General features: G+C 34.5%; 1 protein-coding gene across 1 annotated transcript; it reads right to left on the bottom strand.

The window, feature by feature from the left end:
• Positions 1-257: 257 nt before the first annotated feature.
• Positions 258-25,509, bottom strand: LOC144852271 (anaphase-promoting complex subunit 1-like). The gene is made up of 47 exons (XM_078710048.1): positions 25,063-25,509; positions 24,426-24,590; positions 24,131-24,283; positions 23,583-23,631; positions 23,195-23,286; positions 22,558-22,637; positions 21,890-21,966; positions 19,949-20,091; positions 19,513-19,766; positions 18,941-19,126; positions 18,328-18,517; positions 17,880-17,945; positions 17,195-17,332; positions 16,934-17,071; positions 16,425-16,485; positions 15,914-16,095; positions 15,632-15,700; positions 15,018-15,209; positions 14,588-14,658; positions 14,383-14,474; positions 14,013-14,161; positions 13,155-13,227; positions 12,480-12,760; positions 11,952-12,133; positions 11,324-11,401; positions 10,774-10,975; positions 10,032-10,172; positions 9,661-9,710; positions 9,076-9,260; positions 8,797-8,888; positions 8,598-8,684; positions 8,017-8,147; positions 7,809-7,887; positions 7,496-7,570; positions 7,206-7,279; positions 7,011-7,101; positions 6,484-6,537; positions 6,149-6,205; positions 5,098-5,318; positions 4,837-4,954; positions 4,326-4,403; positions 3,993-4,136; positions 3,621-3,770; positions 3,154-3,249; positions 2,475-2,673; positions 1,911-2,039; positions 258-1,438 (listed from the first exon to the last, which is right to left on the bottom strand). Exons 2-47 carry the CDS (start codon positions 24,585-24,587, stop codon positions 1,335-1,337), a joined length of 5,715 nt encoding a protein of 1,904 aa, XP_078566174.1. The 5' UTR covers positions 24,588-24,590; positions 25,063-25,509; the 3' UTR covers positions 258-1,334.
• Between the last annotated feature and the right edge of the window lie 172 nt (positions 25,510-25,681).

A 25,681-nucleotide genomic window follows, 5' to 3' on the forward strand; every position in this document is an offset into this window, starting at 1 on the left:
CAATAGCTCACTGTCAACCAAATTAATTTTTTCATATCACTCAATAGGTCTACCAACAATTTCTACCTCTTTTTAGTGACTTTGAAAATTAAAGTCTATATTGTGAGTATATGATTTGTTTGAAAAGTTTTTATCTCTCAATTTCAGACCTAAGACACAGCATAAAATTCTACACCAAAACATATATTTCCACTAACATCTTATAAACAAGATTTTGTAAAATTATGATCTACAAAATCATTTATTTATGTCACCTTTTTGACATGATTAATTTATACACATTTTTAAATAATAACATCGTATTACATATATATTGTATGCTACAAAAAATAATCTTTAAATTTGAATAGTTTGCTATTTAAATTGCAAACTAGATAATATAAATGTGTTACATGAGTTGTAACAAATGCACTATCGCATATTCATTACCAAAAATGCATCGGCGCATACAAAATTAATAAATTACTTCTTTAGAAGCAATAGAATAGGTTTTAACAGAAAAATCAGTATTTTGCGTCAATTTCTGTACTTTACAGATTTAATTTTACACAACCTGACAAAAAAAATGTAATATGTATCCAGCACACGCGGGACTAGGCATCCAGAGGAATAATTTCTCGTTGCTTTGTTAAAAAAGTGTAAACAGTAGCCATGATTTTTATAACGCGGTACTTTTTTTTCACAATAGAGAAAAAAATATTCATCCGTTATAAGCTAGTATTTACAATCGCTGCTAGTTTGGGTTTGAAAGGGGTATTTTCAGCAAAAAGTGGGGTTTGTTTGTGCCGCAGCCTGGTAATATCTTTAGAATTTTAGTCCAAGTCAAGCTTAAAAAACATTTGTATTATATACAGCAAACATCAGTCAGGTTCATTAAAAAACTTTTATACATTTTTCTTACGAAATTAGAAATGTTTTCTCTCTAGAACTATTATAGGATTACCATTTATCGACAAACAACAACAACAAACGTTTTATTGATCATGAAGTTTTAACAATTTTCAAAATATTACTGTTATCAAAGACAGTATAAATGTAGGGAAAACCATCTGACCAATTAGAGTATAAATGGTTATACTATAGTTCTAAATGAAAACTTTTCTCATTTCTTTTGCTTTATGTAAGAAAATGTATGTTTATCTATGTATCGTCGATATTTATCATCCTAGTATGTAGCAGCCTTTAAAGCTTTATGTGAAAAAAAAATGGGATGTGCCAATATATGGACATGATGACATCATATCACTACCATATTTGGGTACATCACATTTTTTTTGTCAAACTATTTTGATAGTGAAAACAGAGCTTAAGATGAGTACGTTGTTTGATGTATGTCACCGAGAACATTGGAACGTCTGCATAATTAACATTATTGTCGGAACAGATAGTTTGAATTCTTTTAAGGCCACGTACATCTTTGGTAACTTGAAATTACCTCCTAAAAGTAAACCAGAAAGAAATACAATTCAAAATAAATTTCAACTAATCGGTAAAATTAATATTGTACTGTAGTTATTTAGGCCTAAAAGCTATTGCTATAAAACTAATTGGGTCAATCCTGGGCACATGCTCCAGAAATAAAATTTACTGAGCTGGCCGATAACTACAATTCATTTTGCATGAAAATAACATTAAAAGTTTGCAGTTATATACATTATGATGAATGTATAGCATAGGATGAGCTCATATTTGATTGCCTTATCCCTTAAGGTACACCATATGGTTTATCGCAAATAGCTTGATTTTGCGAGGAACGTCATTGCACAATGAATAATGGAAAGGGTTTGGGAGGAAATGTCATAACAAATCACGTACATACGCGTTGTGACATTTGCCTCCAAACCTTTCCGACAATGCGTTGCGCACACTATTTGAATCAATATGGTAATATAAACAATTGAAAACTCAACCTGATAGAAAATCTTTTGGAAAGTTCTTGCTTTGCGGAAGCCCATGATAAATCAAGAAATGTGATAAATAGTGAGGAGCAGAAGGCCATGTTCCCTTAGATAGATATTGCACTAGGTTCCCTGGATCATCTGTAAGTAAAAAATTCATTTTTATGTTATTGATTTAAAGCCTTGTTCGCACCAAATACAATGTTCACAACTTAAAATATGTACAGTATAAAATAAGAACCCCATTAAGGGGACACCTTTAGGACCCAACAAAGTGTCCCCTTAAAAGGGATGTCCACTGTATAAGGGTTGTCTGTAGTGTTAAAACATATATTGCTTTTCATTCGTGTCCCCATAGGGGTGTCCCAAAAGAGGGGTAATTCTGCTATATAATATATTTTTGATTGTAGAGATGTGGGCAAATATTTACAAAATATAAATTTAAAAAGAGTTGAAATTGTTGAAATTGAGATCAAGTTCTGACTGACTGAATGTCAGCACGAGTGGAAAAAAACAAAACCTGATTAATAATTAAGAAATGGTTAATTGAATAATCTATTTTAGAATATACTTTACCTTTGAGCCAACTATTAAGCACTACGTCAACTTTACTCGTTACCATACTGCAGAATTGTGGATGCAGTAATGGAGTAGGTGTACTCTCAGAATGTTTTGATAGTAAGCCGGTAAACGTATGCTTGTAGAAGGCTAACACTAAACGCAGTTGTGAGAGGGCGTATGTCCCATTTGCAAGGGACAATGGCTGATTGACAATCTGGAAAAGAAAAATATAAACACCTATATTTGAACTCATATTAAGGGACACCTTCATGACCCAATATATCCTCAATAAAGGTGTCCCCTGAATAGAAATGTGAAATAAACAAAAGGAAATATGTTCAACCTCTATTCAGAGGACACCTCTATTAAGCTCTGTCTACACTATCAAACTTTATGTATTAAACAAAAAAATGTGATGTGACCAAATATGGTAGTAATATGCTTAAATGGTAGTGATATGACATCATGTGTCCATATATGGGCACATCACATTTTTTGTCACAATGTTTGATAGTGTAGACCATGGAGGATTTTTTACTCCATGTGTAGACAGAGCCTTAAGGCTGTTCTAAAGGAGGGTTCTACTGTATGTTTTTATCTTGTTTCAAATTTATTTATCTATTGTTTATTTGTGTTTTTAGCAACCATTTTGATAGGAAGAAGTCTTTTTTTGTTGTTCACATTCTCTACATACCTCAAATATATCTAGAAAACAATGTAGAATATCAGGTTTCTCACGTGTTACGCAATCATACAGTAATGTAGAAAATACCGCCACAATTTCATCATCCTAAATAACAAATATTCATATAAATTATGAAAATCATATCATAAAACAGTTTAACTTTGATACATTCTTGTACTGTACCAATAGTCTTTAATTAAATATGACCTTTACATAAAATATTGATTTATTATTATTTGATTTTATTTCATACGCATCCAACAGCAAGCACAAACTCGCCAATTACAGGATGGATAAACTATTTTTTTTTAAATGTATGGTACTTATGAACTAAGTCTCAATTGAGGCTTATGGAGTGGAGTTGAAAGAATTAGTTACAACCCTAGCACTAAGTCAGGATTGAACCCCGGACCTTGTGATTGGAAGGCAAGCATGTTATACACACCAAGCCAACTAAAATAGCTTTATTCACTTACGTCTTGGTTTTTTCCAGTATGCTTGCAAAACCGTGATGCAAACTCCAGTACTTTAGGGTCAGAGGTGAAAGATTTGATGACCTCTAGGTCAATGCTATGGTAACTGCTGCTGTCCTCTGTCATTGACCTTGCTAATAAGCTTAAATAACCCTGCAAAAAAAGGATCGCATACATATTAAAAAATGATGCTTTGATTATTTCAGCTGGGCTGGCGATTATGGAATGTTTTAATTAATACTGTAACTAAAGATGGACTAAGACAAATGTAGATGATTTTTTTTTTTTAATGATAAGCCTGGGTGGTCCACCATAGATTTGAGCGTGCCATACCCAGTGGCTAAAATGAACAATATGTAGTGTGACAATATATACCTTTGGATCCTGTTCATACGACAAATGACCAGCTCTCTGTTTCACATACAAGCATCCATTGCACGATAAAACAGACTTCAAAATCGCTGGACTCTTCTCTACGTCTATACTAACAGGCCAATATCGTGGACCTAGAACCTTGATCTAACGGTGAAAAAAGACATTTAAGTTTACCAAATCACTGAAATATATCTATGACTTTCTGTATTTGGTTACATTATGGTTTTTCAGCAAAAATACTGTAATAAAATAAACAAGTACAATTGGAAAAAAAATTATATAATACTAACCAATAAAACTTAAATTTAAACTACATATATATTTTAGGTTTACCTGATGCAGATATCGTAATTCAGGTATCAAACACGGAGCCATCACTTTCAATGATTTCCCATTGTACCAATCAGTATCCTAAAAGAAATATAAATTGCGAATTTGGCATTTATTCTTCTTCATGTGAGAAAGCTATCTACTAAGTATCGAGATACATTGAATTTTTTAAAGTTGTGATACTCTGATTGCTATTTTTGCCAACTTTAAACAATTCTATACGTGTGCTTTCTGCCTAAATCTCTAGATTTGTTTGAAAATAAATGATATTTAATATTTGAGTTTATATTGAGTATATTATAGGTATTTGTTTTTATATATTTTTATTATTTTATATAGGCATATGGTCAAGAACTATTAACAAATGTTTTCATTGCCCTGAAATACAAAAAACAAACTCACACAATATGCACTACATAAACAAATTTTTGGGAGTATAGCTGTTTTATCATGAGACTTCAAATGAGAATTTGAACCAAGAATTTCTGCTAAAATAAGCATATATTTAGCTTACCTTGTATACCAACTCTATAGGTGCATAGGAGGCTTTAGTACTGTCAACGTCTCTAGGAAGTATTAGCCTAGGCTCTGCTGCCAGCACATACAGATGTCGTAATGCTTGTAAATGATACCTGAAATTTACATAGTAATTTGCATATAATCATAAAAAACATTTTGAAATGTTGACATTTGTATGATAAAAATTTATTTAGTAAACAAGATTAATTAAATTTAATATAAAAATATATATATATTTCACAAAAGTAAATATTACCGGTTATCGTTGCTGTGAACTGGAAATCTGGGAAACACACTACAAAGAAGAGCACCAATAGCCGTTCCCGACGACTTAAGTGTAAACCGCCCTCCACCGAGAAACAGAAAACCAATTGCCATGTGCGTTGCCATGTGATTGCCGTACGTAATGTCTAGGAATCTGCCGTGAAGTTGTCGTGCAAACCGCAAAACATCTAAATCTCCCGTACCAGCCATTACCTTTGATATTAAAACGAAAATTATAAAATGTTGTAATAACGGGTTTGGCTTTGAAATTATACTTACGCTCTGTCTACACTATCAAACTAGTTTGAAAAAAAAAGAGTGAGTGTTCCCTGAAGAGTTTTAGCCATAATGTTAACAAACACCTATTAAGCTCTGTCAAAAAAAAGTGTGATGTGCTCAAATATGGTAGTGATGTGTATAAATATGGTAATGATATGACATCATCATGTCCATATATGGGCACATCACTTTTTGCTGTCACATAAAGTTTGATAGCGTAGACAGAGCTTTATATAGCTCTCTTTCAATGTTTCTTATGCTATTATTTCTGTATATGCATTTATCAATGAATGTATAATGTATAACTACTGCACTGTTCCTAATAAACGCCCCGGGGGCGTTGCATTTTTTCAGAAAAACGGGGGGGGGGGGGGCGTTTATTGGAGGTAAATTTTAACACACAAAATTACCTAAACAGGCTGCTTTAAAACAGTTAAAAAGTTTATTTGTTGAAAAACAAGTTAATGTGCAAGCTATATCTAGGCTAGGCTAGGCTATCCCGTTTGCTAGTTATTTGAACAGCAATAAGTCCATCGCTAGTGGCTGAAATAAATATATTTCCCTTTAATACCAATCTAAGGTTCCTATATGGACTGGATACACATGCAATTCTATTTGAGCACTCATTACAATATGGAAAAAATCTCAGAGGGGGCGTTTATTAGGGGCGGGGCGTTTATTAGAAACAATACGGTATATATTCTTTCAGGGACTGGCAATTCATTGTATTTAATAATAACGTAATTCAATCACTGATCTCTTACCATGGACCACGCAATTAGGCAAACATTCAGGCAATTCTCTATAGTGGATTTTCCAGCCTAAAACAACAAATATTCATAGCATTAAAACAAAACAATCCTCGGACTTAGCGTCGCTAAGACTGTACAGACCATTCTAAACAGTGGTTTGAAGAAGTTGACAGATGTCAACAAAACGTCACTAAGGTATTTATACCATTGTGTAATAATAAGTAATAATTTTCCAGATTATAATATTCGGGAACCAGATAAATTTATTTAATAATTCTCGGACTTTTTCAAGGTGGAAACAAATTTTGAATTTTAAAAGTGTCTAAATAAAAATGTATTATTCTTACCATCTCAATTTCTTCTGCACTGTTTTTTGAGTGAAACACTTTAACAAAGTGTTGCTGAAATGAATTAATAATTTTTAAAATTTAATCTTTTTTATGCTTTGCAAATAAATGAATTTGGTTACAGTACACACAAATATTTACTAAATAAATATTTACATCTAAAAGTTAAACCAGCTATATATAATATTCAACACACAATTACGTCATGTGTGGTGTATAGATGCGATTGTTATTGAAGAAGAAACACAACATGCATAGTTTAGCCGGTCTATAGTTCGGGAGAATGACATTAACTATAGACCGACGATTAACCAATGAGGTCCCGTGAATTGAAAGGTGCCGGTAAATAAGTACAAAATTAAAGGAATTGTACAACAAAAGTCTATAAAAACACTAACATTGACATTAACACGGGATAATTTATCAAGAAGGGTTTATTACAGAGAAGGTTACATACAGGGATATCAAAGGACAAATACATATTAAATCTATGGAGCAATTAATTAAGGTCAAATTATTGACCTTACCAGTGTGAGGAATGCTTGGTGATTGGCTGATCCTGCGAAGCGAAGACCAAGAACAAGACAAGCTCCAGCTAAAATGTTGCATTCAGCTTGACTGAAATATAAAATCATTGAATGAATGAACAGAAAGGATAACATCAATGGATAGGATAGTATGATAATTGAATAATAATAGTAACATAAAATACAAATTTGTACCTCATTGTCTGTATGTCAACATCATCATCTAAGCTATTTGGTGTGTTTCGCTTAAAAGCATACTTCTTTACAATCTGTAATAAAGAATGAAATGATAAATATAGTTACAAATATAACAAGATAAATATAGTACAGTATAGTACTACTATATATATAAAACATGACAATCAGAGCACAATAACAAATAATTATATTATATATTAATAAACACTTGTATAATCCTTTTTGAGAAATTGCATGTCAAATAACCTTTGACCTTTTCAACAAATACTATAGATAAAATGTCAAACCTTTGGTAAGTTACTTTCGACCCATTCAATGGAAGGAAGAATGTTACTCCACATAATAAGTCCATGGCTAACAATCTGAAAAACGGTTTTAAAATTCAATGAATAATACAAACATTTAATGTCATTTCTGAATGATAGAAGTGTATGGATAATATAGGCAGACAGAACAATTCAAGGAGTGAAGAAGTCAGGCCATTATTTTGTGTTTTATTTCTCAAATGTATTAGTGATTAGAAGGAGGAAAGAAGAAAAAAGGAGATAAATGAATATGTGGACAAAATATCATTTAATAAAAAAAGCCAAGACGCTTTACCCGGATAAGCAGAAAGTCTGGACGAACAAAATCTAACAAAAACTGAGTTTCAGGGGCTGCCAACCACTGTGCCACAGCACTGAAATAAAAACACAGTTATACAATGGTAAAGATATATTTATTGCTCAATTTAAGTATCAGTGTCACTCTACAATCTGATACTAAATAATTGTATTCACATAAATTTTAGGGGAAAACCTCCCCATACCTTTTATTTGTGTCGAAGAACATCATGCCAAGGGCAAGGGTTGCTCCTGGTGATGTGACGTTAACATTGACTTGGTCCCCCTCCTTGATTTGGTAACTAGGTGACTTGTACTTCTCTTTATTCAATCCAGTCTAATAGTTACAAAAGGTACATTAATATACACAATGGTATCCCTCATTTCGGACACCCCTATTAAGCGGACACTTTCCTGTGAATCGAACACATGTATTTCAACACTACGGCCAACCACAGTTCAGGGAAAAGCCCTATTAAAGGGACACTTTGTTGGGTTCCAAGTGTGTCCCCTTAATAGAGGTTCTACTGTATGATATAATAATCACAACCACTCACATTAAAAAATTAACTATTTGCTTATAACTCTGTGGGGGCCCCTGAATATCATCTGCCATTAATTTGTCCAGCTAGAAGAGTTACCCCTATAAATAAAGTTGAAATAAAAACTCTGGCACGAACTAAAAAGAAATCATTTTATTGTACAATTTAAGAATTAGAGGGTCAGGTAATCAAGGACAATTAATATTATTACCAATTATTGCCAGATCAAAGTTCAATATACTTACTAAAGGCCTTTTGAACCCTCCCACCATGTAGTGGTAGAGTTGATCCGTCATGTTCAGGTCCGACAGCGACACATCATCACTACCATGCTAAACAAAAACACACAAAATATCTCAAACTGACTTCATTTTACATTTTAAAAATATTAATCTTGAAAAATTGTTTCTTTTAAAAAAATATCTAGTGATTTTTTATATTTACCCCAAGCATAATCAGGCCTAGGGCAAGTCCAGCAGCCAATGAGTAGGACTCTCTATCAGTGCTATTTTCCATTTCAGGACCTGGTGGTCGGCCTAGAAAATAAACCATTTTATAATTATCTGTCCAATTATTATCTTCATTAAGTTTTTCATTCTCCCCTTACCTTAAGTGAAATAATTACTCGTATAGGCTGCCTCCTCTCATAGTTTTTATGTGCGAGTCATATGTTCTTTTGAAAATGTTAAGTGTTGGGCTTGAAAAAATTAATACAACTATTACCAATTTCGTCCAAAAGAACCTCAGCAAATCGTCTATGAGCCGTTTTTTGATAAACTAAACCAATGCCGACAACGGCGCTGACTTGGACGACGTGCTGAACGTCTAACTCGGTGGAAGTGGGAGGCAGAAGAGCTGGGATATGTATACTCAACATCTTGGTTACGTTGAGGTCCATTGTTCCAGCTCTGTCAGGACAAATATTCAGTAATTTCACAATTAGTCTTATGCTCTGTCTACACTATCAAAACATAGTGGGACAGTGGAATGTCTATGCAGGTACTCAACCCATATATGTATACGTGTCTAAACTGTTATTTCAACCTATCTTCTTCAAAACCTTGTTTTAAAACATACTTTAGTATAAAGCTCTGTCTACACTATTAAACTAGTTTGACAAAAAAAGTGTGATGTGCTTAAATATGGTAGTGATATGATGTAGACAATTACAATACGAAATTGGTTACGTTTAGAGGAAATGCTATCAGAGAACCACATCATAGTGAGTTGGCCTGTAACTATATTAACATTATTAGGAGGGGACTAGTTGGTACCCTATTGGTAATAAAGAAAATATTTCATTTTTACCTTGCTGCAGCTAAACCTAGGAGCACACCTAGACTTGTCATCTCATGCCCCTGAATTAAAATAACAATTCAAAAGTAATAAAAACATTGGTTGGACAAGAAAGAGTTAAAATGTACAATATTTACAACAACTACAGCATTTTTTATATAGAGTTTGTGGTACACCACGTATATATAGTTCTGAAAAACGACACAACTTTGCGCTGATTACTAGCTGGATTATTATGGGAGTATGTTTCCATACGTGTATGATCCAAAAAATGACCGGGATTATAATGTGCAGTGCATTGAGAGCTTACTTATATTTGCCCTATATAAGAATGAACTATTATTATTATTGTATAATATATATATATTTGCTATGTGACTTGCCTTTATTAAGTAGTCGTGAACCTTGAGTGTTGCCAGGTTGGGCAGATGTCCATTTAACCCAAGACCCATCAGGAATCCAGCATGCTCATTACTTCTATCATTTTCTGAAGGTTTGTTATATGCTATCCATGTAGAATCAACCTGGAAAAATGTAAACGTAAATTTCAGAATCAGATTTTTAATGTTATTATTTTTTTTTGTCATATGCATCCAACAGCATGTAACTCGTCAATTACAGGATGGATAAACTATTTTATAATTTATCATGCTTATAAAGTCTCATTTGAGGCTTAGGGAGTGGAGTTGAAAGAGTTGCGAGTTATGACCCTGGCACTAGGTCAGGATTGAACCATGGCACTAGGTCAGGATTGAACCCTGGACCTTACTATTGGAAGGCAAGCATGTTAATCGCCAAGCTACAGCTCCACTATATTATACAGCTCCACTATGTTATAACAGTAATATTTAATTATCTTGCTTTTCAAAAGGGGCATACATATGGATACTGATATTATGCTTAATATAATGTGCAATGGAAAAGCTTGATCAGAAATATCTGGAAAGCACCCAATTTATTTTGGAAGGTTTCTGGGATACCACTTCTACGAGGTATTTTACCATAAAACTACAGTAAGAAGGGGCAATGTGTGTGTTTTAACACTATGGGCAAACCTTATTCAGGGTCACGCTATTAAGGGGATACTTTGTTAGGCCCGAATAAAAATTGAAATTCAAACAATACCTGTGTGGCCCCTGGCGCTATCTTCAAACCTGCTGCAACTCCATTGTGAAAACTCGGCCACGCTTCCATGTTGGCAATCACGTCAATATGCGAAAAATTGATGGTGTTGTTTCTAGGTGGCGCTTTACCAGTTAAGTTGAGCTTAGGAATTGGTAATGTTTCCGTAACAACTGGTCTAGCCAGGTGTAGAGAAAACATTCCTCTACAAGATAAACAAAGTATAAATACAGTACAGTGATTCAGATTTTAATATAGAGCATGTTGTTTGGTGGGTAAAATGCAGGAATTTGAGTGTCATTATTGAACGGACACATTTTTAAAAAGTCAAATATCTATTCTCCATTATCTGACCCCGTACTCGTCTCGAATGATGAACTGGGTTTTTTAAAGGGCACACAAGTTATAACTGTGTACACTGGACCAACGGTTTATAGTCCTTATCCGAGAAGACTTGTTCCACTAAGAGTGAGTCAGTAATGCCGATTTGTTGTACGATCCTGCCTTAACCGCTCGGCCACTTGACACGCCTATGAAAAATGTAACAACTCACCTGCCAACTGGCAAAGCCATTGTCCTTTGACTTATGCTAAGCAACTTAAACTCTTGCTCCTCTTGGAACTCATGGTCACTAAATAAAAAAGATTTTGATCTTATCTTAAGCTCTGTCGACACTATCAAATTATTTTGAAAAAAAAAGTGTGATGTGCCCAAATATTGTAATGATATGGTTAAATATGGTAGTGATATGACATCATCGTGTCCATATATGGGCACATCACATTTTTTTGTCACAAAGTTTGAAGCTCTGTTCTACTGTACACTATCAAACTTTATGTGACAACAAAATGTGATGTACCCATATATGGACACGATGACATCATATCACTGCCATATTTGGGTATATCGCTACCATATTTGGGCACATCACACTAACTAGTTTGATAGTGTAGACAGAGCTTTACAAATGCGGTTATTCCATAGTAAATCTTGGTTCCCACTTTGACGAAACGGAACGATGAGGCACAATGCAAGTGAGTTGACCAATGACAAGCGACAGTTGGATGATTCATAGGGTCATGATTGGTCAAATTTCTTGCAGAGTGTTTACGTCAAGAGGGACGTGATACTGCTTTATTGAGTATCGATAATTATCTTTAAAAACATATCCGTTCACTTACGTGACCTCTGGTTTCTGGGTCAAGACAATTCGGACAGGTTTCGTAGACTGAAGCAGACGACGCACTTCATAAACCCTTAAATCATCTGGGAATCGTAATCGTAACATCTCCTCGTCCAGGTGCTCCATCCCGTCAAATTCGTCCTTCGTGTTAGACTTTTCATCCTGTATCTTTTGTTTTCCCTAAATTGGTAGAAAAGATATTAAAAAAACAGATTTTTAGAAAAAAATATGGAACATTCAGTTAGTTCCATAATGAAAATTTTCATTTTTCTCTAAGACAAAGACTGCATTACAATTACAAATTGGACATTATTATTATTGTTAATTTAAAAGTTATTTAAACCATCATTTTGGTAATTTAATATTTGATTTACAAAGAGAAGGACTGCGGTTAAATGATCTACGAGACTGGGAAAAATTTGCGAAAAGACATCAGACCAAACTAGACTTTAACTTTCTCAAAAATTGCAAAAGATTTGGATTTTATCCTTAATTAAAATTAAGTATTAATCAAACCAAACCAAACCATATCAAAATCTTGTTCTGTTTCCATCTTCGCCTGTTTCAACAGATCTTGTCTACCAATTAACACATAAGCAGCCTCTGTCCAGTCACTTGGTGGGTTTTTCTTGCATTCACTAATTGCCTCCTGGAGCGGCAAGGCTATACCAAATGGTAACCTTTGAAGGTCTTGTAGAGTAACCTTCCTCTCGCTCATGTAAACGATGACTCTCTCTGATGGTGTGAGGGCAGCATGACTTTCACAGAACTGCTCGTAATCAAGGTTAATGGAGCGTAACTGATGACCTAAATATAAAAGGCAAATTACCTCTGATTAATATAATATATGTTGATTCTTACCTTATATTTTACCTTATTAAAAGAGGCTATGAGTAAAACTCGTAAGGGGCCTCTTCTCTCATAAAAAGTGTGTGTTTGTCAAGGTTGTTTTTAAATGAATTTATACTTTTGTTAGTTGCAACCCATTTAGGTAGTTAATTCCATTTATTGATTTATACTCTGGTATCAATGAAGATTTCCATCTATGCTTTTTTTAATTTTAATGTGATGATATAATTTGATGTGGTGCTTTATTAATTTCTATAGAACATTGCCCTTCATGTGTTTCACAGGAAAGTGTCCTCTAAATAGAGGGGATATGAAATTCTAAAGAATATAATATTGAGAAACTGTAGCCTACCAGTAGCTGACAATCTCCGTACAATGTTAGTCTTTTTCTGCAGACCATACTCCCACATAAACACAAGATATATCTGCATTAGAAAAATACTTAATCAATAAATTAATTAAATATTAATCAGTTATTAACTAAAGCACTGTCTACACTATCAAACTAGTTTGACAAAAAAAGTGTGGTAGTGATATGCCCAAATATGGTAGTGATATGACATCATCATGTCCATATAGGGGTGCATCACATTTTTTTGTCACATACAGTTTGATAGTGTAGACAGAGCCTTATTCATCAATTCATAGGAAGATAGTTAAAATAAAAAAAAGACAGTAAGCATAGATATTTCAGCAACAACCAAATACAGTAGACATTTTTGGGACCCAACAAAGTGTCCCTGAATAGGTGTGTCATTGAATATAGGAAGTCTGTAGTGTTAAAACACTACAGATTTCAATTTCCTCTTAATAGGGGTGTCCCCTGAATAGGGGTGTCCCCTGAATAGAGGTGTCTCTAAGGAGGGGTTCTACTATATTAATGTAAGTGGAGTTGGGTACTTAAGTGGTTAGGACACTTGACTGTCATACAGAGAGACCTGGGTTCAATTTCCAACAACTCCCAGTCTACTCAGCAGTAAATGAGTACCTGGTTGAAAATCCTAGGGAGGATAAGGTCGGTGTGGAAAGGAACTGGCCACCCTACCACATAATGCCAAGGCTTAAGTAAAATGAGCTCCTAACAGCTCATTGTGCTACGTTCAGAAATCAATACAGGACCTTTTTCTTTATTTATGTAAGTGGAAATATGAAATTGAATGCCATACCATGGATTTAGTAATAATTATGTTATCTTCAAAGATAAACTTACAGAGATTATAATTTGTAGTTTTTTGCCAATCCCGTTGATGAGTGGGTAGGGGTCAACTGGGTTACCATGGAAACACTCCATCAGCCATCCAACAAGGCTCGGTGGTTCCGTTGTAATGTAGCTAGGCCATTGCATAATCTTCAAATGATCTAAAAAAAAGATTTGGTAATTTAGCAATATATGAAGGCTTCCTTATTAGGTGAAAATATTGTGTTTTTTTAACCCAGCAGTGTAGATTTCAATTTATAAATGCATACTATATTGAGAAATATGAGAAATTCATGAAAAACAGTCTAAAAAATTATATATTTTAATATGGAGATACAGTATGTACAAAATCAAAAATTGAGAGGAGTAAAGTGTAACTAACCTGTATGTACCTGTCTCCTATCTTGACTGAGGTGTAGTAGATTTGGGCAGTCCCTCTTGTAGTAATCTATATAATCATCCCATTGAAGATCGCTAGAATTATAAATATATCGCTTGTTATTTTTATAAACCATAATTAAGCTTTATCTTCTATATAAATAAATTGTATATTAAATTGAACTTTCTTAAAAAAATGGTGAACTTACGAAACTAGGTGAAAAAGCAATGTTGCAAGGGAGCTGAGTTTCTCAGACTGCAAACGTTCTAACTTCATCTCCTAAAAAAAAAAAGAATATGAAGAAGTACAATGATACTCGCTTTAATTAGGAATGTGACATTTGGTGACAACCACAAGATTTTCTTAATAAAGATTATTTAACAATGCTCTTTGTTTTCCATAAAAATAATCAAATCACAAATACAGTCTTGTATACTCTATCAAATTTTATGTGACAAAAAAATGTGATGTACACATATATGGAAATGATGATGTCATATCGCTACGATATTTGGGCATATCACTACCATATTTGGGCATATCACTACCATATTTGGGCATATCATTACCATATTTGGGCACATCACACTTTTTTTTGTCAAAGTTTGATAATATAAACAGAGCTTTATGATACATACCTCATAAACAGAATGCAATGCAAATGTTATAGCAGGAATATACAAAAACAGCAGTGCAGCTGTATCTATGCATGGCTGGTTACCGCTGCTGGTTGAGGGCGCACTTTCCTCTACTGTTGTCATTCCGCAGAAACATGCATTCTGGGTAACCATTAGCTTATGGTAGTCTGAAGTGATCAGGTACTCCCAGTCCTGTAAAGATAAGTTTAAATAAAAACGATGATAATAGTTGAATAGAGCTAGGGACTGGTGTTCATGATACTCTCCTAACAAAACCATGTTTCTAGGTTCTAATCTTGAAGCAGTCAGTCACTACCATTCATTCATTCATCAAAGAAAAATTACTTCCATTTATTGTCATTTGCATATAAAATATACATAGAGATTATGTTTGCTCTGAGATATACAAAAATAGAAAATTAGAAAATGTCACATCACTCTCGTACGGTATACTGACAGGCATTCAGAGCCCGATTGGCAGCTGGATAAGAGCTGTTACGAAACCTATTTGCACGAGAGATGATGGACCGGTAACGTCTACCATCTCTAAGACAAAGGAAATTTACATGACATACATTATCTTATTTAAAAAATGAGAAAGTTACAAAATTCACCTCATTTTCTGTTGAACTCCTATGCTTTTTTGAAGTCAAAACTGGTGATACTGTCCCACCAAAATCTGACTACAAAAAGATGAATTAAGATGAAACATTAATTTGTCAGAACAAAATATAAATTTTAGGTCAGTTTCAATCAGATTTTTTTAACTTTAAAAACAAACAAGGCCATATACATGGCTGCAGTCCGAGCTCAAATTTGAGTTAGTGTTTACCGACTAACCGACGACCGACATAGTGAGCTGTTTGCACGTGACTAAAAATGCATAAACTACCTACCAAAATGGTTAACTGGGCAACATTGTATCCCATCATGCCTAGCAAGCATCGCATAAACAGTTTCCACTCGGAAACGTTGATTCCACTACTTGGAGCGTTATTTGTAGAATACCAGTTAACTAGAGCTTGGAGAGAGATATCTTTTGGTAGAATTTGCTTTAGGGCATCAAGGCATGACTCAACTAAAAGAGATAAGATCAAATAGATAGATAAATAAAATAATGACAAACCATAATACTTTAAGTGCATTTATTGTTTATCTTAATTGTTTATTCATTTTAAAGAGAATATTACATAATACAGAAGCAAATATGCCTTGCAGAGTATGGATGGAGCACTGTAGCTCTGTCTACACTATCAAACTATATGGGACAAAAAAAATGTGATGTGCCCATATATGGACATGATGATGTCATAACACTTTCATAATTGAGTATATCACTACTATTTGGGCACATCACACTACAGTGCTCTCTAGTATTTATAATTACTCTTTGAAAGAGATGCTCACCTAAAGGAGATGAACTCATCCAAGGCAGTGATGACTGCTTTAAACTTCCACCTGCCATTTCCTATAAAAAAAACAGAATAAAAAAACAAATATATTTGACCTTTTTGGAAAGAATGCCTACGAACTACTACTGTATGTTTTATTTCAACTTTATATAAAGAGTGTAACCAGCAGCCAATATTGAGGATTTTTCCATTACACTACACCAATAAATCTGTGTTGTGATAACTTCCGCAACCACCCCAAAACTCTGTCAAACTAGTTTGACAAAAAAGTCTGATGTGCCCAAATATGGTAGCGATGTGCCCAAATATGGTAGTGATATACCCAAATATGGTAGTGATATGACATCATGTATGGACACATCACATTTTTTTGTCACATAAAGTTTGATAGTGTAGACAGAGCTTTATACAGTTGGTTTTATATTTCTAAATGCGTGTTCATGTTCAACAATAATAGTAATAACATCCATTGAAAAGAACAATAATCTATAGGCCAATACTCACCAACAAAAAGCGGTTATCATTAGCATCTCTTAGTCCGATTATGTTACGGTTGACCGGAAACATGAAATCTATGCTGCTGGTGGAGTCTAGAAGTTTGGTGGAATCCTCCAATTGTGGAACAGGGGATAACATAACCATCTACAAACAAAAAGAAAAAATTATGAAATCCAAATATCCCCAAAGGGTGTGTTTCTCCTACTGTTATCCCCAATGACATGTAGTATATTCATACAAATTGCATATAAGTACATACACACATACCTCATCAGCAAGCCCCCTTGCTCCTCCTTCTCTATGAGTGTCTGTCTCTGTGCTATCCAGCGGTGTACTTGGCCTAGGAAGGCTAGATGATTGAGATGACATCATAGGGGGTATCCCACATATATACACTTTCCCAATCTGTAACAAAGCAATTATGTAAAATACATGTTGTATTTTCTCATCTGGGGGCGGATCCAAGAAGGTGGGGAGGTGGGAGGGTTGAGAAATGTTGTCTCTTTTTATTTACATTGTCAATATTGCTCCACCTCTAGATCATAGGTGGGCAACCCATCCCTCCTACATCTTGCACACAGCTCTATGTAAATTTCTGCACTTTACTTTTTAGGCCTCCACACCTATTCTACCCTTATTTAAAAATTCTCTGGATCCAGCACTGTCTATATGCAAGGCGTTCTAACATTAGGATGCCGAGCTCCAGAGATCAAAGGGTTTATCTTTGGCTGCGACACGATCAGTTTAACGCCATCTGAACTTTTCGATTGACCAATTGGCTTTCTCAAATGTTTAACAGACACCGCGCCACAGAGAATATATCTACACAGTACAGTTAACTGTTATTATTTATCACAGCCAAACATAAGATCAAAGTTCCTATCTTGGCAAAGCGAGCTCAGTGTCCTGTTGTTAGATTGCCTTGCTATATGTTGCTCTATATATATATTACCTTAACTAGGCCTGTATAAAGGCTAATACTGTTGTTGGTATCTAGAAGCACCATCATGTTCATGCTCTGAAGAAAAAAAATCAAAATAAAAAAATGGTTATGAATTAAGTTAATCTAGATTTCAAAATTAAATGTGAAAAAAAGACATTTCTATTGTTATGCCCATTCAATTATATATTTTTTTGCCAAATTTCCAAGGATAACCATAAGCAAATTTATTTAATATCCTTCTTAAAGGTGGCAATCCTGTTCACAAGACAAACATATACACAAGATGCTCTACATAAACAAAGTCTTATTACAAGTCTATGGGAGTGATTTGTAAATTGTCATTAGAAAAAATCCTGACATGTGATGGGACTTGAACCCAGGACCGCTAGCCAAGCATCATAACCACCATGCCACAACTCCAAATTCATAGAATAAAGACAAATTAAATTGACTATACCTTCACTGAGACAGCATCTCTGGCAGTCAATGATGTCACTGTTCCAAATATATAACTGGTCCTGTCATTACTGGGCCCAAATTTAACACATTTCAGTTGATTACGGATCTCAATTAGATAGCACAAGTAGTCTTGGCCGCAAAGGTCGGAGGTCAGGAAGACTTTTTTTGTTTTACCAAGAACTCCATCTCTACAAATATATGGTTAGAAGTCATTGATGTATATTTCACAATTGCATTGGCACCTGAACTAATGTGAAAAATTGGGCATATATATGTAATACATATGTAATGTAAAGCTCTGTCTACACTATCAAATTAGTTTGACAAAAAAAGTGTGATCTGCCCAAATATGGTAGTGATATGACATTATCATGTCCATATATGGGCGCATCACATCCTAGTAATTGATATGGATATTTAACCTTAAATTAATATATTAAATAAATGAAAGAGTTTTTAGACAATTTGCTGGTAAATTATATTTTAAAAAAAAACCTTTTTTCAGAACAATAGAATTATAAAATCAGAAAAACCTTGAGAGGAACCAGACCTTGAGAGGAACCAGACTGGTGTTATTCTGACATCATCAATGTAGCATGTAAATGACCCACCTGACATTTTGAGCCTGCTCTGTCCAACAATGATCCATGCACAAAGCAGGTGCCAACGGCTCAGACACACCAGATGCACTCTCGTTAAAAACTGACGAAGTGTAAGGCGACAGGCCATAGCGAGCCAATGAATGTGCACCAGGAGAAGGCGTCGCTAGACCACTTACTGCAGGTGAATGGGTTCGACTTAGAAAAAAGAAATAATAGTAAAGAGCTATGGATAGTAATAGTGTAAAAGTGAAGATATGCGATTTTAATAATAGGTAAAGCTAGCCGATGGGTTGCGATTGTACACACTCTATCCAATATTTGAAAAACAAAAGACACATAATAAAGAGGTATGGATAGTAGTAGTACATTAAGATTTGCAATTGTAAACAATTAGTAAAACTAGCAATCATAGTTTAATTTACACCATATCAAACATAATTTCTGAGCACTTATAAGGACCATTGCATTTTGGTATACAGGTATGTCAGGTGTTACTGTCATTTCAGTTTATTCTACTTAAGATAGGGCACAAAGTGTTTTTACAACATAGCATTATACTACGATTCTTTAGTGTTACCCACCTCATAGCAGCCATCTGGGACAGAGCCGGGCTTGGGTGCCTGGATGACACCATTGGAGAACCACCTCTACTGGCCAAGTTCCTGAACGGTGAGACACCTGGACTGAAACTTGACATGCTTAGCCATGACTGACCACCAGAGCTTAACAAGCCTAAAGTACTGGAGCCATGGCTAGCATGGGGTGTTGCAGATTGGTTTCTGTGCAGGCTAGTTAAGTTGGAATTGTCTATCAAACCGGTAACTGTATGTCCTTCCTAAAAATAATTTTTTTTTTTTAAATGGACATCTTTAGACATTTTTTTCCATTTAAAAATTGGATTTGATGATACATTTGATAGAACCTTTACGCATTTAAATTTTATGACAACCAATTTAGTATTATTATCCCAATAATCTAGATTTTACTCATCATCTCAAGAAACCAACTCTTACGAACCTCTGGTTTAGCCTCACGCAACATCCAAACGGAATGAAGGCCAAGAGCCGTGTCAAAGGTCATCACAAGTGACGGCTGGGTGCTCGTGAAGACAATACACTGCGTGTGATCTCTCATCAAAGAAACTTTGCTAGTTAAGCCAACTAAAAGAAATCAAATTAATGTATTTTGTACAAGTTTGCTGGAAGAAATTAGAACAAAAACTATTTAAAGGGGGATTCTGGGTTTAAAATTGCTTTTAAATATCGTTTATTTATTAAATAAAAAATATTATAACAATATAGACATGTCAGAATGAAGAAGTAATAACGAGAAATTAAAAAAATTAAATTTCATATACATTTTAGGGTAAATTCATGGAAAGTCTGTTTTTCAGCAGCTTAGGGAAGCTCATTAATATTCATGAGATATTCACAAAGTCACGTCATCAGTGGATTCCAAACTCGTGTACGTTGTGTTTGTCAACTAATTTACATCTCTCTCCCCTGTCAAACGACGACCACCCGATCACTGTGAAATACATTTTTTGTAGATTTTCTAAGCTAGGCCTAAAGTGTAATAATAACAGTAGTAGCATATATTTATTTGACATTTAATGAAATACAAAATTTGTACAGATTACGGAGTCATAAATTATATACTATTTTTATACCTCTAATATTACAGATCGGCTTCACGTACTAGGCTAGGCCTAGCCTAAATCATTTTTTTTTTCATGGGTGAGAGCCATTCTGACTAGGGATTCCATGACACGATGGCTACGTTAAAACATTGGGGCCCATCATGGGCCTAGCTAGCCTACTACTAAACGATTGGCCCATAAATAACAAAACTCAGTGGATTCCAAACCCATCCTATCAACCAAACTCCTAAACAATCTAAACCTAAAACATATCGGCTGTAAATATTGAGGCAAAACAAGGTCCGATCGCCGTCCGCACGTATGGTGTCCCGATCGTTTAAGTAGGCCTAAAATAAGCCTAGTTTACTCTCCAAAAAAGCGGATACTGCATCAAGCAAGTAGACCAGGTAGTAGGAAGGAGACCTAGCCGATCCGGCCCAGTTAAAAATTGAGCTAGCTAGTGTAGTAGACCCTATGCCAATTGATACTACCAGGCCTTTTAATATAGGCTACACTTGTTAAAATTAGCAATACTTATGTTTACAAATATTCCAACTCTCTCATTCGAGCTATATTATCTATACCATTCCGGTAGGTCGAGTCGACCTTCAATCAAATATTGTACATCGTTCTTGTTGTGATTATAGACGGGGTATACTCGACCCGACCAGTTTGGTATTGTATACTGTATCTGCTTATCACGTGACGATGCCAGGCATGGGGCGAGAGAGCACGTGTATCGTCGTCTCGCTCTCCTCGCTCAGCAGGAATGTATACGTTACGCTTCATTGATTTTGAAGGCTTTCCCTAAGTCAGTGCGAAAATCGGCAAACGTAAAGTGCAAACATATCTAATTTTTCACTGTTTTGATGAATTTTCATAGAAAATTGACTTTATAAATGGGAAGACCGACTAAAATTACATCAGATAAGTATAATTTTACAAAAGTAATTGATATGGTTAATGATAACGAGTCGTCGGAAGATTGACCATTTCACGAATTTCCTATTCTGTAACACAGTGTCATATCGCCGTAGCTGCACTTGTAATCTGGCCTCATTTCACAGCCTTCGTTCTGCTTCACTGGGCGCTTATATAAATTGAAACTTTTACCGTTCAAGAGACAAACAAATATATTTTACATTTTTTACTATTCATTTTAAACCCGGAACCCCCCTTTAATCTTTCAATCAAGTAGTAGTAATTGGTACCTACAAACATATAGGCATACCTCCATGTTAAAAATAATATTTGTATCCTAGACTTATCTACAGCTAAACAGAGACCATTAAACTGTTAACTTGTGTACAATTGCATACCTCCATATCGACTGGCAACTGGTGCTGGCTCATCTAGAGGATGACAAAGACTGAACATCGTTGGCAGGTTTCCAGAACTGAACATTTGCAAAATACAAAATAACAATTAGTTTTTTTTGTATTCATTTTAACAATTGTTAATACTATTAATTAATTATTATTAATTTAACAAGGCACTTAACTGTAATTACTTTACATACATTTTGACAGTTTTTTTGTTTGTTTGTCAAGGCACATCATGTACACATCTAATTCATGTGCACTTTAAAGAACCTAGTACATCTTTCGAGACAAATAGGTGGTTACGCCGGTGTACTAGTACATTACAGCCACTGATCATAACTGGGCCCTCTTGGTCAATTCAATGTGCGACTATACTCAAATGAGGTTCTGCACAGTATAGGAAGATGATGATGTTGATATAAAGTTTGTGGTACACAACATATATTAGTTCTGAAAAGAACTGAATGTTTCATTCTCACTCCTGAGGAAGATCAAAGCATATTGCTCGAAACTAATATACGTGCTATACCGCAAACTTTATATCAACATTTGATTTCGCCATGAAAACCTTCAAACAATATATAAGATGATGATCATCATGATTTGCTAACAATGACATCACATTATAAAGGGTACACATATTAAGGTAAATAAATAATAAATACCTTTTGGGGCTAAATACTTCCTCAGAAGTGATTGCCCTCTCAAAAAGTAAACCATTTTTAATCTTCCAAGCTTGTGAAACCTGTAAATAAAAAGTAAAAATTACATATATGAGGCACATAAGATACTGGTCTCTCTCCCCTAAAGGCAATGCCAGGCCTGGTAATGCATATGTATATATTCAGGGGTTGCGGACACAATTGTGTTATGGCGCTCTGTTGCTGTCGCAACCCCTGGACCGCTTGTTGTCGAATAAAGAAATGAAATGAAAATGAAATGAAAGTAGTATTTTACAAAATTTGATAAAAATATATAAATATGTATAAAAGGTAAAACTAGTTTAAAAAAATTAACACATTAAAATTTGTCCACCGGCAAGTTAAATAGTGCCAGCCTATTCAATATTCATTGAAACATCATCATTAATGAGTCGGACTAAGAAAGGGACTGGTGAAGACTGGTGGTGTGTAACTTCAGTCAATGACGGCCTGATGTACTCAATTGCAAACAGCTAACCTTAAAAAGTATATATTTCATTTGGCCTTAAGTGTGACGGTGATGCCCTGGTGCTGAAGGAACACTGATTTGATTATGTAATATAAAATTGTACACATAGTCTTGTTTTGTTAATACACTTACTTGGAATGGTAAGGCCGCACAGAAATCTTCCCCTTTGTCTGTATATACATTCACAGCACTTTTATGTGTAATAGCAATCGTGTGGATAATTTCTGTAAAAACAAAAAAAACAGATTATACATCAGAAGTAGTATCACTTACACCCCAAGTTCATCAGCCAATATTGAGATAAATTTATGTAATATTTTGCATAAAAATCATTTAAATTTCATCAGTGGATGATTGTGCTTATATTTTATATCAGTATTACAAGACACTAATTAGGATATTTGCAAATTGCACATTTTTATTTTGTTAATACTAGTTCTCCAAAATAAAATGTGACTATCACATGTACATGGAGTTTTATAGTTTTAGTTAAAATACAATGTATGTATTCATACTATACCTTCTGTAGAATTTGAATTACTTGTTGACATGAAGTCACACCATTGACCCTAGAATAAAATAGTATCATATAATATGTTGAAGAATTAGCATGACAAAATTCTACAATTTACAAACTACAAAATTAAAGTAGAGATATAATACTAGAGCTTTAATAGTGCAACACAGTTTTAATATTGGAGTAAACTTTTAATTTATTTATGGGTGTAATGCACAATTGTATGACCTACTACATGACCCCTGGGACAGGTGCGACATGGATGCGTCATTTACAAATAATGCATCAAAAAACCTAAATGATACGTCACATCAATGAACAATGGTGTGTCGTTGTCAGTCACTATACCACCCACCATATCATGAACTACATGGTCACATGTTCTTCAAAATGGGTGTTTCATGGTCGCCTAAAGCTAAGTGACTTTTTTGACTCAGGGGTGTGTCATGGTATATGTAATGGTATGACGGACATCGGACAAATGACACACCTCTCCCGGGTGTTGTATAATGTGTGTACAGCACCAGTACAATTTTTAAATCACAATTTACCTGTATAATGGGAAAATTGATTGTGAATGTTTTGTGTACAACCCTATGACCTGGACTCCCTTTGCTCCAAACCACTGTGGAACCATGTATGTACAGTTCTTCATCACTCGCTAATTTGTCGCTGGTTTTCGAGCTCCTCAAACGCCAAGTTTCCTGGGGGAAAAAAGGTGACTATATGAGTATTTCAGTCTGACTAATTCTAACTTATATAAACTTTATATTTTTTAACAAATATGAACAAACTAAATATTTTGTTAGATTTGCCTGTTCGCTAGAAAAAAATATAAAATTTCACCTTCAGTTTATCATGTATGCGGACATCTCGGAACGCAGCAATGGGTATATCGGCATCTTGCATTGGGCTACTTGGACGACTGAGGCTTAGGCCGCCAGGATGTCGTCCGCAGAATCCTCGGCCAAATGGGACAAAGTCTTGCGGATCACTGGCGGCAATCATTGTCTGTATTGTTATTCAAATATTAGCAATAAAAGATAAAATATTTAAATGTTTAAACAGGTAACATTATGAAAAATTATAATATAAGACTACAGAAATTAGTTTAGTAGAGTCTAAAAATATTGTATCCATCTATCTACCTACCTAGGCCTAGTACTGTAGGCCTCTAGCTAGTAAGATAAGGAAATCAAATTTGAATTTTTTTTTTTTTTTTTAAATAAATACGAAACCCAAACTACATATTCATTATTGAATGTGCTAGCCTGTATCATTGAGTTATTATGATCATAGCTTATCATGCCCTAATTCTAAAATTCAGTTTGGCTAGGCCTACTGAACTCCAGGTAATCCCATCACCGGCACCGTCACACAGCCTCATCATCGAGCAATCTACGCTTCGCCTAATTAATTACGCCTAGCCTAGCCTACTACTAGCCTTTCTACGATTCAAAAATAACCAGATTATGGAACTTACTTCCTCTTTAGATCCCGCCAATTTTGCTGATCCTAATTACTGTTGGTAACATGAAAAATAATCGTTGTAAATAACAGTTTAGGAAATATAGTTTGGATAAAAATGTCTACGAAAGATGAGATTTTTCTTTCACACACAATTCAATGGTCCCGCGAAATCCTTGCCAGGCTGCCCAATAAAACATCTCAATATTTTGTGTGATAAATTTATATTTATATGCTTAATACTTATAGCTAATGTAGAGCTAAAATTCATATAGGAAAGATTTCAGATTATTTATGAAGAAAGTTAAGTAAAGATTATTTAAGAGATGAGAAACATTAATAAAACAAAACCACGTGTCTGGAAAAAATATTTGACATAAGCAGAGAGGTCAAGTAAAGTGACGTCACTTTGGTTAAAAGGATTAATCAAAACAACAACACGTACACCAGGGTAGGAAATCGACATTCGTGCGTGAGATTTTCATTTATAATCCTGAATTTTTAGACCTTTTGAGACAATAGAGGTTGTTTCATTGTACGTCAACTACATGCCAATAAATTAAACATTTTGTAGTTTGTTAGATTACATTATATCACGCTATATTTAATGTTTTAACCTGTTGTCAAAATTGTGT

This window comes from Antedon bifida, chromosome 9 (assembly GCF_963402885.1).
Source record: "Antedon bifida chromosome 9, ecAntBifi1.1, whole genome shotgun sequence".
Classification (NCBI taxonomy): domain Eukaryota; kingdom Metazoa; phylum Echinodermata; class Crinoidea; order Comatulida; family Antedonidae; genus Antedon; species Antedon bifida.

Bases quoted from the DNA above. Each gene is read 5' to 3' on its own strand.
- LOC144852271 (XM_078710048.1), bottom strand. From the start codon at position 24,587: ATGATTGCCGCCAGTGATCCGCAAGACTTTGTCCCATTTGGCCGAGGA. The intron at 8,889-9,075 runs GTAATAGTTGTA...TTTATTTTCTAG, and splicing joins GGTTCTTTTGGACGAAATTG to GCCGACCACCAGGTCCTGAA. The intron at 6,538-7,010 runs GTAAGGTCAATA...AATTCATTTCAG, and splicing joins ACCAAGCATTCCTCACACTG to CAACACTTTGTTAAAGTGTT.